General features: G+C 32.5%; 1 protein-coding gene across 2 annotated transcripts in view; it reads right to left on the reverse strand.

The window, feature by feature from the left end:
• The window catches only part of LOC132946196 (uncharacterized protein CG43427), a 58,141-nt gene that overhangs the window by 7,391 nt on the left and 32,707 nt on the right, over window positions 1–18,043 (reverse strand). For both annotated transcript variants that reach the window (XM_061016068.1, XM_061016067.1), the window contains exons 2-5: window positions 17,187–17,341; window positions 16,294–16,439; window positions 2,276–3,078; window positions 943–1,451 (exon numbers count right to left, since the gene is read on the reverse strand). In XM_061016068.1, coding sequence (XP_060872051.1) covers window positions 943–1,451; window positions 2,276–3,078; window positions 16,294–16,439; window positions 17,187–17,333 — 1,605 coding nt within the window. In that variant the 5' untranslated portion in view covers window positions 17,334–17,341. The remainder of the gene's footprint in view (window positions 1–942; window positions 1,452–2,275; window positions 3,079–16,293; window positions 16,440–17,186; window positions 17,342–18,043) is intronic.

The following is an 18,043-nucleotide window of genomic DNA, read 5'->3' on the forward strand; positions in this document are numbered from 1 at the left end:
GTTAAGAATTAATTCGATCACAAAAGAAAAAATAATAAATTACTGCAGCCTGCCTGCGAGAGTGCAATTCGAGCGAACTTATATATATATATATATATTATATATATTATATAATGTAATCGTACAAATATTACCGATCTACTATATAATAAAATATGCTAAATCCTGCAAATTTGCGGTTAGTATATTATAATAATGACAATCGATCGGGGGACATTACGGTTTGCAATCAAATCTCGTAAGCGATCCGTTAAACCACGCGATGCGGTGTATAATATGTAATAAACTCGGGTGGCGGTTTTTGTTATAGGCATATAATATAATGGTACCAGCTATATTATACAGTTACAAAGCACGTACGTCATTAGGTATACCTAATATATATATTACAATGCTAATCCAGCGGTTTCTAAACTACAATGATTCGCGTCTTCCTTATTATAGAAATATGGTTCACACCTCCCATTATGTATAATATTATATAGATCGAAAATATAAAAACAATTTTTAAAAATCGTAGTAAAAAGTATTAAAATATAAAATAAAAATATAATTGGTACATTTCAATTGGATGTACTTTATTTATATAGTTATACTGTGTATGTCACATGGGCCAACAATAATAACAAATAATAATATTAACACTCCCCGATTCCCTTAAATAGAAACATAAAAATGCGTAATAATATAGTAGTATACATTTATAAATCTGTGCCTTCTTTGGGGTATGATCACTGCAGGTTGTATAATGTATACCCTAAGTCCCTAACCTAATTTAACCTGCAGTGCAGGGATGGCGGGGCAAGTTTCATTCTTATGTAGTTGTTTGCCGTATGATATATATATATATGGTATACCTGTGGGGCTGTGACCTCCCCAAATAGGATCACGTGTATAATTCGTATACCTTAGATATTATTGTAAATTATAATATAGTCTCACCATGTTGTACGTGTCGTCGACGTGCTGTTGAACGACATTCGGGGGCTGCTGCAGCAGCACAGGACTAGGCTGTAAGTTGGACCGTTCTTCGTCATCTGCTTGGCTCACGCAGCTCGACATGTCCTCGGTGTGCACGCCACTGTCTTCAGCGCTTAGACACGAACCCGGATAGTTGCCGTCGTCCGGGTCTTCGGTCGTGTGACCACACTCCTGGTCCAAGCTGTCGATCGAGTGCCGGCTGACCAGATCGGAAAGGGACGAGAGCTGCTGATGGTGGCGGATGTGCTGCAGGTGATGGTGATACTCGTCCTCCACCATGCAAACGCGTTCTTTCTCCAGCGCTACTATAGGTTTTTCCTCCTCGACCATCATCTCCTCCTCCACTGACGCTGCAGTCGTTTCGTCCTCCACTTCCGAGTCAACGGCCAGACCGTGGTGCTGCAGTATTTCTTCCTCGCTACTGTACGTCATTTGCTGTTCGCCTTGCGGCTCCACGACCTTAGATGGATCTGTTCCTCAAAAAAATAAATACTGTTAAATATACACATTACACATAATATACATATGTAATATTCATGATTATCAGTGCTGGGTTTTAATGCTCTAAAGTCTGAATAATCGAAACATTTACTAAAAAAACAATATATGAATATATGATATAATATAGACATCACGCGTATATACAATATGCGTGTGTTTATCATTTCGACCAAAATTAAAATAAATAGATTGTCTTAAAATACTTTCAACCAAGAACTGTTAAAAGGTATTGTATTTTAAATTATCAGATGAAAGCAACTTTTGTGGGTACTTATGTGTTGTTTTGTTGCAATGCGATTTGTGTAGTTTAGTTTTTAACTATTATAAGTATTAACTATTATTAAGGAGTTAACAAAAATTATAATAGGCGAATACATGAAAATCTTTTCATTCATTGCAGTGTCATAGAAATTTGCATATTCAATTTGTCACATCCATCTATATATACTATATATACCTAAATATTTTTAAAGTATTTTTTAGGTATTCTTATAAAATGCATGGCATTGCAATGGTACAAAAAACCCAAACAAGCCATAACTAATTATACAAAGAGAATAAACCATTTCCAATTTTTAAAAATCAGTGCGAAATTCTTATGAAAAATTTGTTTATATATAGGTTGGTTCATTATATTTATGAGTACTATTTGAAATTTTAATTAAAAAATTAATATTGCTTAAGTATACATAATATAATATACACAATATAGATTCTACAATTTACTAAAAACTTAAATTCGATAAAACTGATAAATTCCACAACACGAATATCGCACGTTTTTAAATCTTACCTGGCAACGACGATTCGGGCGGAGAAATATCTTCGACCACTTGTTGCAGGAAAACGTCCGCGGCAGCAGCAGCAACACTTGCCGGCGGCGAAGGTGTCGGCGACGCTTTAACAGACTTCTTCTTCGCGAGCGACGGTTGTCTAGCTGCGACAGTGAGCTGCACGTCGGCGGCTTTCGTCTCCGAACAAATCTTCTCAAATATCTCTCGGCGCTTGCCAATGTCCACCTTGGGCAGTTCACCGGCGGCTGCAGCGTTCAAGTCTCTCGTGGACTGCGACCAGGTTTTGAGCAACATGACTTTCTCCTCAATTTTGGGCGCCGACATCCGACGCCTTATTTCAGCCACGACGGGCTTACAACTTTTCAGCGGCTGCTCTTCGCACTTGGCCACGGAAGTTCGCTTGGACTCGGTGAAATCAACGTAGTCCTTGATAGCCCTGTCGTATCCATTTTCGGCCACCACCGGTTCAGTCACCATTGGAGCGACCGCGGCAATCGTCTGCACCGTCACCACTTTGACGGCCACAGCCGCGGGTTCTTCCGCTCCACGGAACACGTCGCAGTCCTCTTCAGCCAGGTCTTCAGTCCGGTTACCGAACTGGTGCTGTACTCGATCATCGGCACCGTCATCCGCGGAACAACTGCGATGGTCCTCCGCCGCGTGATCCTGTAGTATCTCTTCTTCATCGTAGTCGCCGGCGCTGTTCTTCTTCCCCGTGCTCAGACCGAGGTCGCTGAGATCGTTACCATCGTCGTCATCCTGGTACAGTGCGGGCAAACTCCTCAATCGGCCACTCCTACCCCTGTATAGACAACATACAATAAATTAATTAATAAATATATACGATTAATATATCAACTGTCAATGTATTTTTATTTGAGACGATTCAACGGGTGAAAATATGAAATTTCGATGCAGGGCGTTAACATTTTAAAGTAGTGTTCCCCGAAAAAATATAGGTAATAGCAGTGGCCTAAACTCGTTTGGATAATATTATTATACTATCGGTGGCACGACAGCATATTATTATAATATATTATGTTAACATTCGTAAGTTTCTCGCTCGACGCACGAGGGCTGACCGATTTATATTTATATTATATATTATTATATATATGAGTAACTATACTGCTATATTTAATATTATGTATGTGCGTTTGTATTATGTGTGTATCGTCGTGCGTAGTTGTTATTATTATTATTAGAACGTGAGTCGTTTTGGTTTGTGAACTGCAGTTCTATCATAATCCTGGATATATCATAATACAACTTTCACCTGGCCAGTTTAATTGGCATCCCATTGTATACTGCACTGCAGCAGCGCATATGTCCCGATGTAGTAATACAACTTTACATAATTTAATTCCCATTATCGTTTTCGTTAGCCTGAATATCGTCGTCGTCGTCGCCGCTACCACCGTTTGCAGCCGCGATGTCTTTATATTAAATTAGAAAAAAAGCGCTTCTTTACTCCTCACTATACCACCGCCATCATCAACACATATTGATCGTCACGCCAATTCAAAAGTAATTTGCCACCGACCGCTCGCTATACGCGCGAGGCGCCTATACAATATAACAGCTCATATATATAATATATTACGTATATAATTGATCACACGGAAAGAAAGCGGGGTCATTCATGTATATGGGCATTATATTATTATATTAGTACATAATATAAAGGTATACCTACCGTGCGTAAAGACGACGAAATTCGTCAATCAATAGACGCATATTAGTAGCAATGACTAAGGTGGTAAATAAAGATGTGAAAATATTCGATTATAGTGAAATACATATTATACCTATCTACAGCCACGTACTGATCTCCTGCCGAGAGCAAATAGTCGCGGATAATGGCGATTTCAGAAGTATTATATAGGTTTATATGTATATAAAAGAAACGTATACTGTATATAATACATATATATAGAAAGCACCGACTGCGTTAATTGAACTTATTGACATTATCAGCAGATAGTTAACACTTTAAAACGGCTACCGGCGATCGACTGTGCGCAACTACCACAACAGAATTGAGACGTAAAGACGTTTAATTAATCTCTCTTATAAATGTATATATATATATATATTTATATATACAATATATTACTAAAATATAATATCGCAACCGGAAATATTAAATTCCATGTTTTCACAGACTCAATAAAACTTTATAGAAACTTTTCAAATTAAAACGCAAATCTTTCTTCGTGATATTTTAAAATATTTCAGTAAGTAAGTTATTAATCGTAGATATATCTACATTCTACACGAAACAATTTGTTTATATACTCTCTAGTTTCCAGTATATATCCAAAACTATATTAAAAAAGACACATTTGGGCATTTCCAAGTTGATAATACAATGGATTAAAAGTCAATTGTTTTCAAAACTTTTGACATAACTGATAACTATAATTTGCTATAACAATATAACTGACTTGACAAGCTATTTTTCACTACAATAAACGTATTACGTGAACACATTGTTTTTTAAACTGGTTTTTAAGTACATTTAGTGAATAATATAAATGCGGTGGTCGATGGAAGAAAATAATAAATATAAACTCGACAGCTTATAGGTATATGCCGTCCTTGAAATTTTTTAGTTTTGAAAAGTTCTCTTCGAGTGATATTTTAACGCGTTGAAATCGTGTAAAACGACAATACCCCCCCAACACACATCTGGCCCAATAAAAAAATATGTATTACATGCTAATGGACTAAACTATATAGACTGTCACCACCGCTACAGTATTTTGTCGCGTTTCGGTCGATTTTTCCGTGTGATTGGATTAGTAATAATAATATTATGTGCCACACTGGTGAAAAGTGTCACGGCCAGAGGGCGGACCGAGAGGATTAACTCGCTATATATATTCGAATAATCATTCGGTAACGAGAAAATATAGGATATACGTGAGGCGTGGAGTTGCGGTGTTGTTTATTATGTGTATATATACGCGTCGACATAATAACGAGCATGTATAATAATGATAATAATAAATAATATACATTGGAATGAGATTGAAAATTAAAAACAAGGCTGTATACTATTTTCATCTAGCCGTTCTCGCGTCCGATTTTCGTCGTTATTGCGTCGATATAATCGAAACCGCGGTATGCTGCACAACAAACGAACGACCATTTCGCAATAATAATCTACACAGCCGCAAAGCGCGTGTATGTGTACGGACCGACGGTTTTCGTTGAGAAAAAAACTATACGAAAAGACAATGGGTGAGAACCAAAAAATAGAAAAAATATATAATGCTAATTAATAAAGACGCGCGTCGGTCAGAAAAATCAGAAAGGAGACGATGTGGCGTGTAGAACCGCACGCGATTGACCGTATATTATAATATTACACAAACGCAAGACTCAAAGATCATATCGTCATTATAGGTCGGCGCGGACTACGTCAATCGTAGCAACGATCTCCGAGGTATGTATATCTGTAGGTGTAATATGCGTATATTATGTATAATATGTAATAAAACCGTCATTCAAACTCGATGGATTAAAGATACAGACGTAACGTTACATAATATATTATAATAATGTAAGCGAAATGATTGTGTTTTTAATTTTCTATTTCCATTTACAAACGAAAACCTAGATATACGCAAAGTGTGACACCGACACACGTCACACACCAATCGCAGCGTCCCTCGTCTTCGCAACGAAGTGCGACCTGCTTGATCGCCGTAACTACGTGTTCAAAGCAATTTATACAGGTAGTAGGTACGTTAATACAAAGTGTTCAAAGTTATATTCTGACATTTAATTTCAAATATTTTCTAAACAGTTTTTCATTTTCCATAAATATATAGTTAAGTAGGGTTTACCGGAAAATGTTGACGGGTCATGCAATAATATAGTACCGATCATTATCTCGGATATCTGAAAAACGAAGTCACGGCCTTCTTTATTGGGGACGTCGACATCGACGCATATAATATAATCGTACGCGATGGTTTTTCAGTGCTCCGCGAGGTCTATAATTTTATTTGATCGGCAGACTTTATAAGTAAAACATCTTAAAAATTAAATACAACGTTCCTCATAAGTTTGTCTTACAGAAATTAAAACATATGGAAAATACAACAACAGTTTTTTTAGTATAGGCGTTTGAAGTTCAAATCACGGACATTTGCAAATTATTTTGTAATTAAAAACGTATATGTACAATTATCGATTTAAGTATAGAAGCTGACGCACCTTCTCCGCTCAGAATCGTTTTTCTTGTGCAATGTTCATCGTTGAAATTTGAATTCAAATTTAACGCATCCATTACGGCGCAGTGACCTACTCAATGACAGTAGGTATACTCGAAACCTTCTATACAGCAAATCGACTTCCCCGGTTTTTGTTATTTTGTAAGATACACCATTACCTAGTCCATCTATATTATTGCATCATAATATAATAATAATCATGCAAAATTATTAACCTACGCGCAAGACCGAACAACGTGATATACCTATAATGCGCGTAGTATACCTATATATGTCTGTATAATAGATACACGATCGCTGGCCTTAGGCTTTGGGTTTTCGAATAACAATAGAGAAAAAAGTTATTTGGAAATTAAATAAAAGCTCAGTATATATAATATATATTATTACCTTTGTCAAACGTGGTATTACACGCGGTGAGGGTCGTGTGTATACAATCGAATTGTTTACTACCTATATTTGATTAACTACACAATATTATATGCCCGTGATTTTCGAAGGTATAATATTTTAATAACTATAATATACAACCGGTATTTTGGTATTATTGTTAATAACGCGTGATAAACGTCCGTGCTGTTTAAAACAATATTTATTATGAATACAGTACGTTAATATATAAAGTTTTCAAAGTTAATTGGTTTTCAATTTCAATTTTTCATTTGCTATATATTATTATTTTGTAGAGTTGGAGGTAAATGTTGACGGGTCTATTGCCATAATAACATATATCGTCATATCGGATATCCGAAAAACAAAGTCACGGCCTGCTTCGTCGGGGACGTCGACGCCGCATAACATCGTATACGATTATTTTTCCGCGATCATCTATATACCCACCGTTGTTATTTGATCGGCAGACTGCACAGGTGCGTGCGTATAATATATAATACCACATTACCGGATGAATGTATATAATTTGCGGAGAATTTTATAATAGCACGTCGGACGAGAAAAAAAATATATATGTGTATACTGTATAATATTATAATATGTGTACCTAACCTATAGATCGTCGTTATATATCCCCGAAAGCCGGTGTGTATTGTGCGTGTATTATATATATTCTTTTTGCCGGGTGTGTAATGGTGATTTTTCCACGCCTCTATTGCCGCGATTTCCATTTAGATATATTATGCATGCGTGCAGCAGCAAGGACCTACGTGTGTGTGTGTGTATATATATATATATATATAGGTGTAATGTGTACACTGCACCGGGGCAATAGCACACAATTTCATGCACGGACAGCACATAACAAAGTATGGTGGCAGAAAAACTGTTAGGCTCGCCCACGTGTTCAGTTTAGTTTGCCGATATTATATAAGACGGAGGAAGACAAAATGTACGCTGATGATTCCCATAAACGATCATATATAATATTATTATGCCTATTATGCGACACACGGTGATACGTCGGTGGAATTATTGCACCATCGATCGGGACGAAGTCTCTCGTTTATTATATCGAACGATTCCAATCGTGCTACGATTATTTTAAGTCCTATACGCGTAAGCTTATAATTTTACATATATACGATATACCTACCTATATGGCTATATAGTATATAGTATATCTATATAGAGACAATTTTTAACCCGGATAAAAAGTTAAAAGATCACAATATGTTTCTATACACGATTTAAATTTTAACTTTGAATCTTTCAAGGATAAAATTGCATGTAATTATTTCGTATTACTCGATTTACTGTTGGAAAATTATCCTGCATGATGTATTATAATACTGCGCCATGTGTTAATTGGAAACTCCATTTTTTAAAAGATAAAAAAAGCTTACATTTTTTCTTTTTGTATATTTAAACGGAGATCATCATGTCATGTATTTCATGAAAATATTCTCACTAGATCATGAATTATAGAGTTGTACCTGTTACTCAGGCCCCCGGGACCCTTACTTAATGTTTTTGTGGGCCCAGTACAAAACTTCCAATAAATTACAACCCATTAAAAGCAATACAGGTGGCACATACACGATTTCTATATATATGTGTGTAAAATGATTAACCCACTGTTTAAAATTACAAAATTACTATAAAATAAGTATTTTATTTATAAAAATATAATGTAATATTTCAAAAGTTACAAATAGATTTCAACAGACTCCTAAAATTACCACCCCCTCCTTGTAGGGACCGTGGCCGGGTTATTAACTTTCCGATTAATTAAGATAGGTACTGTAAATCAATACTGTATTAGTGTAATACTAAGTAGTAAGAATAAAAAGTTCAATTTTTATTTAAATGGGTTGTGTACAAGACTGTGCAATAATTATATATATTGAGTGTTATCATACTATAAACTACCCCCCCCCCCCCCACACACACACACACAGTCAATCCAAGGCGGACGCGCCGGCTGATTTTTGAGGTAAACTTTCAAGATCGATAATACTTATGATAATATATATACCCTATAACTATTTTACAGGTATCGACGATAGGTTAAACGCGTTCGTTGAACTCCAAACAATAATAATAATTCTATTTTTAACGAAATTACTGTCCGCGCGAGAGTTAAGATACAAATAGATCAAATTTTTGCACGAATGTAATATAATAACTGCACTGCCAATTAACCAGATATATGTTGGTTTAATTAATTTATCAATCACGTCCACTGTAGTTCAATACGACTGTGTAGGTATATATAACATAACTCCGCCAATCGAGTTTTTAACGACCTAAAAATCAAATATTATCATTACATTTGACCTACATAATTTTGAGAATAATTAACTTAAAAATCATTGCTCCAAATAATTAGAATAAACACATCACCGAAATTTAACTAAATCACTCTTTACAACAATAATCAATAGAAATTATATATATATATTTCGTAATATAATATAATATGTATTATGCAAATGAAAATATCGATGTTTGTTCAGTCCAATATACGATTAAGTTAGTATACACTACATAATAATAACTGGAATATTAAACAACACTCATACAATCAGCATTACGAGTATAGGTACATGTATTTTTTTATGAAATGCCATCATAATGACTGGTGCATAATGTACTTACATATTATGCGACATTGTGACAATAAATATAAAAAATTCTCACCGAATGACGCAATATTTTTAAATCAACAAAAATAATTCCAAACTTGATTTTTGGTCAAGTTTACATTACCTGTAGATGTATAAGCACTTGTTTGCTTCTATAACCGCTGCACTTATAGTTTTGCTGCTGATACAGTGATTTAACATGCACAGTGCGTTATCTTTGTACAACCACGGTGTAGAGATTCTCACGAGAGTCTACTCAACCGGTTTTTTGCGTAAATTTCCAAAACAAAAAAACATGCCTATACATTTTTCTATGCCTAGAACGTACAGTTTTTTTTCCTAGTCGTCATTAGCTGTACATTGTCCTAGTTAACAAAAATCACACATTCGATTGTACCCGTTCATTAAATACTGAATATTTTAGCGTATATCAATCGCATGTAATATGGTTGCATTTAACAGTACCTATAAACATATTACATACTTATTATATAATAAACTATAAATATTTATATATTATCTTATGGGCAAAAATCATAACACATGGTCAATTACTGTAATGGAAATAGGACAGAATATTATCGCGTTATAATTAAAACGTAACGAAGAAAACAAAATATTATGACTTATGAATAAATTAATTAATTCTGTCTAATATTATTTAAAAACCCATATCATTTCGATAGGCTAACCAATATAATAGAGTTACAGCCTGCGCCCTGCACCAGATAATATAATATTATATTTATCCATTTTAATATAGTACACTCGTGCGAGAAAATCTCGTAAATAATATTATAAACCAATCTGAAAAAAAACGTCCGACTTGATAGTGATAAAATATATAAAAAAATAAAACGACCTCGAATAAAGTACCTATATGCACATATTTTTGCGACTGGTAATCAATGGCGTTACGATAAAGGTGTTATAGGTGTATATAAATTATAAGCTGGTACATAATATTCAAAAAACAACAACAAAAGTCTAAATTTTTTTTATCGATTACCTACACTATAATATATTGTATAAGTACAATAAACAACACACCGTGTCCGTATATGAAAAATTGTTCATAAAATATTCAAAAGCACATAGGATCAATATAATTGTATGATTATAGTAAATAGTTAAAATGTTTAATATGAACACGGTAGCAACGGTCGACCTTTAGGAAATGTAAATATACACGCGTGTGACACCAACATCGCTATTGTACACGAGTGCACGCAGGCATATACCTAATAAAAATAGATACATTTTTTATACAACAATAATGATTATCATCAAATATCATCCAACTGCAAAATTAGCTTTAATAAAAATATACTGCCTTCCAATAAGCCGTGGTTAAAAAAATTAAAATTGGATTTTAGACTAAGCGGAGCAATGAATGCGATATTGGTTTTACAATGATAATATTATGTGTCATGCGTGTATCTTGTCTGTTATTTTTGTCTGGCGTTACCTTTGGGAGCAATAAACCTTCAATCTTTGAGCGTGTGTTCTGGTAGAAAATTGAATTTCTTTGGTACTTTAAGGGGGTCGAGTGTAAAAATTCCCAATTCTTTTCATAATAAACGGAAAAACGGCAATATTCGAATTTTGAACAAAACTAAACGAAATCCATTTTGTTTTTTGTTGTAATACTCAAAAACATAACCGTTGAATTTTCTAGAGATGAGATAATTAAAAAAATATATTTAACCACCAGACCGTATAAAAATGTTTTTAATATTAACAATATAAATACCAGATCAGGTGCGCGTTTGAAACGCCAAGTTATACATATTTTACCGTTTTGTGTGGGAGGAGGGCTGATAATTCCGTTTGTTATTAGTTATTACTTATAAGTTATAAGTTATAAATTAATTTAGAAAAAAAATTGCCCGATACTATGAACATTTATAAATAATCTAACATGATTATATCTAATAGAGCTTATGATATATTCGAAGCCATATTTTATTCCCCCGGTCTAAACGACTTCTAAGTACCTACGTCACAAATTTGATTCTTCATGAAATTTAAATTTAATAACAATAATAACCTTAAATATGTAAGTACGTTAACATGGATTCCAATTTACATAAAACGAAAAAATTAAAAGTTAAGAATTGACTGCAGGAAAAAATGTTTTACTTATATACAAATAAACACGCATCAAAGAACAGTCGTTAGTTCAAGGAGCGACGAATGAAATAAATCTAAAATATTTAGTTAGACATCAAAATATACGACAGTTTATATAAAAATAGTAAAAACTTGATGGATATGAATATTGTTTGGTCGACATTTATATAAAAAAAATCTAGAAAATCATTAATATCAACAAATAGCTCAAAAAAAGTCAAAATATTTTGAGACACACACAAATCTACAGCAATGTAAACGCAACTCTGCTGTCCGGTAGTATAATTATATGATAGTAGATTTCCCTATATGACCTATTTAAATACCTAAGAAAAAATAAAACCATGAGAAAACAATCATGTAATCATAGAGCAGTATATTAAGTTACATCAATCTTATTAATTCTTTCGATTCTTCATTTTGTTTTGAATTTATAAAGATTTTTAACGTGATTTTAACAAATACTGGCTCGAAAATCATGTATGTCAATAACTTTACAACCAACAAACCGAAATCATTTATATAACATTATCTAGCAACTTTGTTATTATAAAAAAAACTTAATAAAATTTGTATACACATATTGCATCTAAATCTGACTGTGTTTTACATAAGTATTATACTGTGAGCATACTTTGATTAATTAATCCTTTAGCATCATAACCCTGCAAAATACGTGTGACAACGTTCATGGCTGCAGGTATAACCGTGAATAAAACGAGCGCTCGTCTTGGTTTCAACTGGAGAACGCGTGTTGGCGAGAAATCGTACGCATGTGAAGTATGCGGCAAGTCGTTCGCTCAAATCAATGGTCTGACAATACATCAACGGGCGTATATGGGAGAAAAACCGTATGCTTGCAACGTTTGTGATAAGTTGTTCGCTCAAATTAATGGTCAGACAAAACACCGAGGGACTCACACGGGAAAAAAACCATATGCTTGCGAAGTTTGAGACAAGGATTTCTCTCAAAACGGGAGTGTAATAAAGCACCGTCGAACCGGTTGATTCACACAGAGAAAAAACCGTATGCGTGCAACATTTGTGAAAAGGCGTTATCTCAGAGTGATAAATTGAAGAGACACCGCATATCACATTCACATATCATCCCAAACAAACTTATATAATTAATCTAACTAGACTATAAATTATTGAAATCCTGTGTGCGTCCGTCGGTGCTTTAATAATTATTAAATTCTGGTTTCGTGACAAGGCCAGAGTTTAATAAAGCACCGACGGACACACACAGGATTTCAATAATTTGCAGTCTAGCCAGGTTAATTATATAAGTTTGTTTGGGATGATATGTGAATGTGATAGCAAATGACAATTTTTAACTGTCACATAAACAAATCATTTTTTGTGATAATTTGTTGTTTTGTAGTTATAATAATAATATAATGAAATTTGGTAGACGAAGCTCGCGAAAAAAACACTATTGTTATTCTTTATGTTCCGCTGAATATTTATCATTTCAACTTACGCACGTTGTGCATTATGCTCTATAAAAATATTGTCAAGTTAGTATGTTTGGAGGAGGTTCAGCGAGATTCAACACCCTTCCCTCACTGACATGGAAAATCATAAAAATTGTTGAAGTAGAAATCGTGGTTATTAATACGTTTGTATATCAAATTCGTCAATCGTCAAAAAGACATTATAGTACCTACTTCTAATAATATTCATGCAACATGATTTACTCGCGCACAAGACCAAAATAATTGATATATACCTATGTCCTATATATTATAATGTATTTACTATTTATCTGTTGAACAGATATTCAGTGGGCGCTACCCTTATAGGCTTTTAGCTTACGAATAACAACAAGTCAAAAAATGAATTTCAAAATTAACTATATAAAAACTCAGTACCTATATAATATATATTAAATTATGTCAAACGCGGAATTACACGCATAAAATATGGCGTATTACATGCGGAGACCGTCGTGTACTCATGTGTATATGATCGATTATTTTACTATATCCATTCGATTATAATATATAATAGTACCTACATATTATATGCCCCTGATTTTCTAAGGTATATGATATAGTATTTTGATATTTGTGTTATAATTACGAGAGGATTGAAACGAGAAACGGTATTTCTCGTTTGCGTTTGACGTAAAACAAGATTATATCCTACCGTCATGTGGATGTAGACACTTGAATCCTATATCCGAATATCCGATAGTTAGGTAAGTACTATAGGTAGTTAGACACTAATCGCTCAGCGGTTGTATTACACATATGATACCTATCATGTATTTGTTTTTCAGACATTTGTATTGTATATTAATTGTATGTATATAATAATATAATATGCGTTTCGTATGTCTACGGAGATATAATACGACGTTAGGTATTTTTCACACTTTTCAAAATGAATATAAAGAGAATGTAGATGGATCGTTTTTCGACCAGAACAACAAAGTTGATATCGTTGTACGATATACCTAACTACTGCTACATATAGGTCTCAGTAAGCCAAACATTTTAAAAATATATATAATATATATGTATACATATATTTTATAGAGCGTATGCAGTATAAATAGTATTTCATATTACAGCCAGTATTAGCAGCTGTCTTGCGAAATCTTAACAAAAAAAAATGGAAAAAAAGCGTCTACCAAGTGTTATGAAGGTTTTTGCTTTAAATTTGTCGATTATAATTATTTTTGTTTAATGGGTTTAAAATTTTATTTACTTATTATTTAACCTGTGTACGGGATACCACATTTATCATGTTTACTTAGTATATCGGTGGAGAACGATTCCGCAAAATCGTTATGTGCTTTAAATAACTGCGCTTTTGAAAATAAAACTTTCGGAAAACATGACTTTAGTTTACATTTTACACATTGTTGGAATCGTTGGATTATCATGTTTTATATTGTAATCCTTGGATAGTAAGCACTCGCTCTTTTTTATAACCAACCAACTAAAATTAAAGAAAAAATTTAATTTGTCAAAAATTACAATCTGTATTTTCTATAATAACAAGAGCAAACAATTGTATAGCAACGTTGCATTTAAAATTATGCAGAATCATGTATATATATATATATTAAATTTGCAAAATCGTGTATGAATATTAATAGCTAATAAAATCTACACAAATTTGAGGAATCATGTTGCAGCCATTATTTTAATTGTAATTAAGAAGTATAAACAAATCATATCTGCAGTACATAACCAATGCCTATGCCTGAGAACTTTATTCCGGATATTTTTACATCTGAAAGTTAAAAAATTTAAAAAATAGACAATCTTATAATATTTTTACCGAGCTATTTCTCAACAATAATAATATTATAACAATCAGAAACAAGGCGTATTTTAACTATACGCCATTACGCCATCAAATAATAATTTAACATTATATTATTCTCCAACTAAATCTCATTATACGTAGGAAAACGTAAAATACCTATTTGTATTTGCAGTTGTAAAGATTTGAAGAAGAATTTTTAAATCACGCAATCGACGTAATTTACACTTGCCTTCAATTATTTAACCACAATACCACATATATCTGCAGAGTTAATTTAACATGCAAAAACGAATAATTATGTACGTATATTTATTTTAAATCTTAGGAAAATTGTGTATTGTTCACAACAAAAAGTTAATAAATATAATATTTAAAAAAAATATTTCAAACATGTTTTAGTCTTAACTCAATTTCCAGTTATGTTTTGAATGCGTGGAGTTCCAAATATTTGGTTATAAATAATCATTGAATAAATATAACATTATTATGCATAATAATGCATATAAACCTATACAGTAAACACACATTATACTGAATAACCATTTAAGTCAATTAAGAGCCGATTTATATTTTATGTTTCATTGTATAAAACAATAATAATATAATAACCATGAAATAAGTCGTCAAAGATAAATAAACCAACAAGACAATTTTAAAATACTTTCACTGTGGTTAGGACATTTAATATTAAACAAAACAAAATTATGAAATAATGCACGTTACTGAATACATTTATATGGTTTAAGAGCATAAAACTTATTTTCGAAGGATATATTTTTATACATTTCGCATTGCATACAATTATTTAAGATTTTTTTTATAGCATTATTGATTGTTATTTTTTTTAATTTTTTTAATGATTCAATCATATTCTCATTTTTAATTCTAAGGATGTTGAATGCTATATCTATTTATAAATATGGTGGTGACTTTTCGATTACAGCATGTAGAAAATATTACGAAACGAAAACATCAATACATTTAGGACGAATACTACAGAGGTATATGAATAATAAATAATATCTAACCTATATATTTTTTATGGAACACTCTATGTATACGTATATGTTTGCGTATATGTCTTATATGCGTATTAATATATCATGTAGGAACACACAATATTATTATGCGAATGTCAATAGATTTAATTTAACATTCAAAAACATTATTTTTCTTCGTACAAATGCATTTTATTTGTATACGTCACGTATTAAAAGTAAAATCCTTTGTAAAACCGAATGGGAAGTATGAAATTGCTTCGTTCAAAAGTGTCGTATATACCTGTGAAATGATGTGACCAGTTATGGCTACCCTTACCTTTCTTGTATCATCTCGTTAAACGTTTTGCTCCTTTTCCGGAACCCATCATCCAACCTATCCGTTTCAAATTTCTTCACCTCTACCAGTCGCTCGATAATGTGTTCCTGTTGTTTTCTCCTGTTACTTTTCCAATTGTCCAAGTCCTGCGAACAAACACAATATCAGTTTCATCATTATATGTATACACACTAGGTATATAATATAGGTATATACATCCCAACATCCGTTACGATTCGCGCATCGATAATTATTATTACAAAACTAGTTGTCATATTACCGCTATTATTATATTGCAGATCTACTGAATACTGATTCTATCGCTTTGATAATATAAAAAAGGTTAATAGAATAACAAATATAATACATACAATATGTATTACCTATCATTCCATAACAAATTAAGCTATTTACAACATACGCGTACCTACTTATTCCAACGAACACATCATTATAACACAGAAATTAATTAAATCATTATTTTAGAATCATTTGACTTTGTAAAACTGGAATATTTTACATATTTTTTTTAAAAAGCCGATTTTATCTAATTGTTTATTTTCTTTACGAATAACCAGATATTCTTGATTTTTGTTTAATATGTTTACTTTAAGAATAAGATCGTGTAATTTCAACAACGATCGAGTTTATTAAAACTAATAAGTACATAATATAAATTATATATATTAACTGAAATTGTTAAAATCTCATTAATACCTAAATAATATATTAGTAAATTATTAAAGTATACCTATATGCATTGAATATCTAACGAGTTTCGTGAGAATTTATTTTTATCACTTTTGAAGGTAGTTACCGCAGTATATTATATTATGCGAACAGTTTATATTAGGTATATATAGTAACGAATTAATATTATAACTGTTGCTCACCGATTGCCATTCGGCATCAAATTCTTTTGGTTTTGGCTTGACGACCACTGCAGCCGTTTTGTTCAGCTGGTCTTGCGCCGAACGATAGAGATCGGACGGTGCCAGCTTGACAAACTGCAGTGGAGCCGGTTTCATGGACGACATCATCGGATCACCTGTAAACACATAATATGACCATATATTATCAATTTATTACATAGTTGAAATTTCAATTTGTAATCTCTAAATGAAACGCATGCGACGGACAATAATACGCAGAATCCGCAAATTTGGATGAAATCAACACTGAGAAGAAAACAGAAAATACACTACACTACTACGCGTTCTATATGCAAGCGGTAGGTACAGATATTGTTATAATAATATTGATAACAAACAACTATACATGTAACTGTTATCGCGAGATATCATTTTCGAAGTGTGAAGATAGCATAAAACAAACAAGAATAGGTAATACTATAAAATACCTACTATAATATACTATAATAATATAATATTCGCTTCATTATTAAACAATTCGGCGTCGATATGTACACAAAAATGTTGTACAAACCACAAGGTGATTCGTCAAGCAATACCTATGCTTTTTATTTAAATTTTGATTTTTGTAATTATATTTTTAATGCAAATAAGGGTATATTTTTAAATACTATTCTTACATAATTTAATGAAAATCCTATACAACGATACAAAACTTCTTTTAGATTCTGAGCAATATAAATATGTATTGATTTTACAATGTATGTTTTTTTGTTATTTTTTCTGCCTAAATACACCTTTTTCTAGTAAAAAAAGCTCCTATCATCTACATCACAGGAGGATTTTGGTAGCAAATTTGATCTAATTTTTACTTAGGG

The sequence above is a fragment of the Metopolophium dirhodum genome, chromosome 6, assembly GCF_019925205.1.
Source record: "Metopolophium dirhodum isolate CAU chromosome 6, ASM1992520v1, whole genome shotgun sequence".
NCBI classification, from domain to species: Eukaryota; Metazoa; Arthropoda; class Insecta; order Hemiptera; family Aphididae; genus Metopolophium; species Metopolophium dirhodum.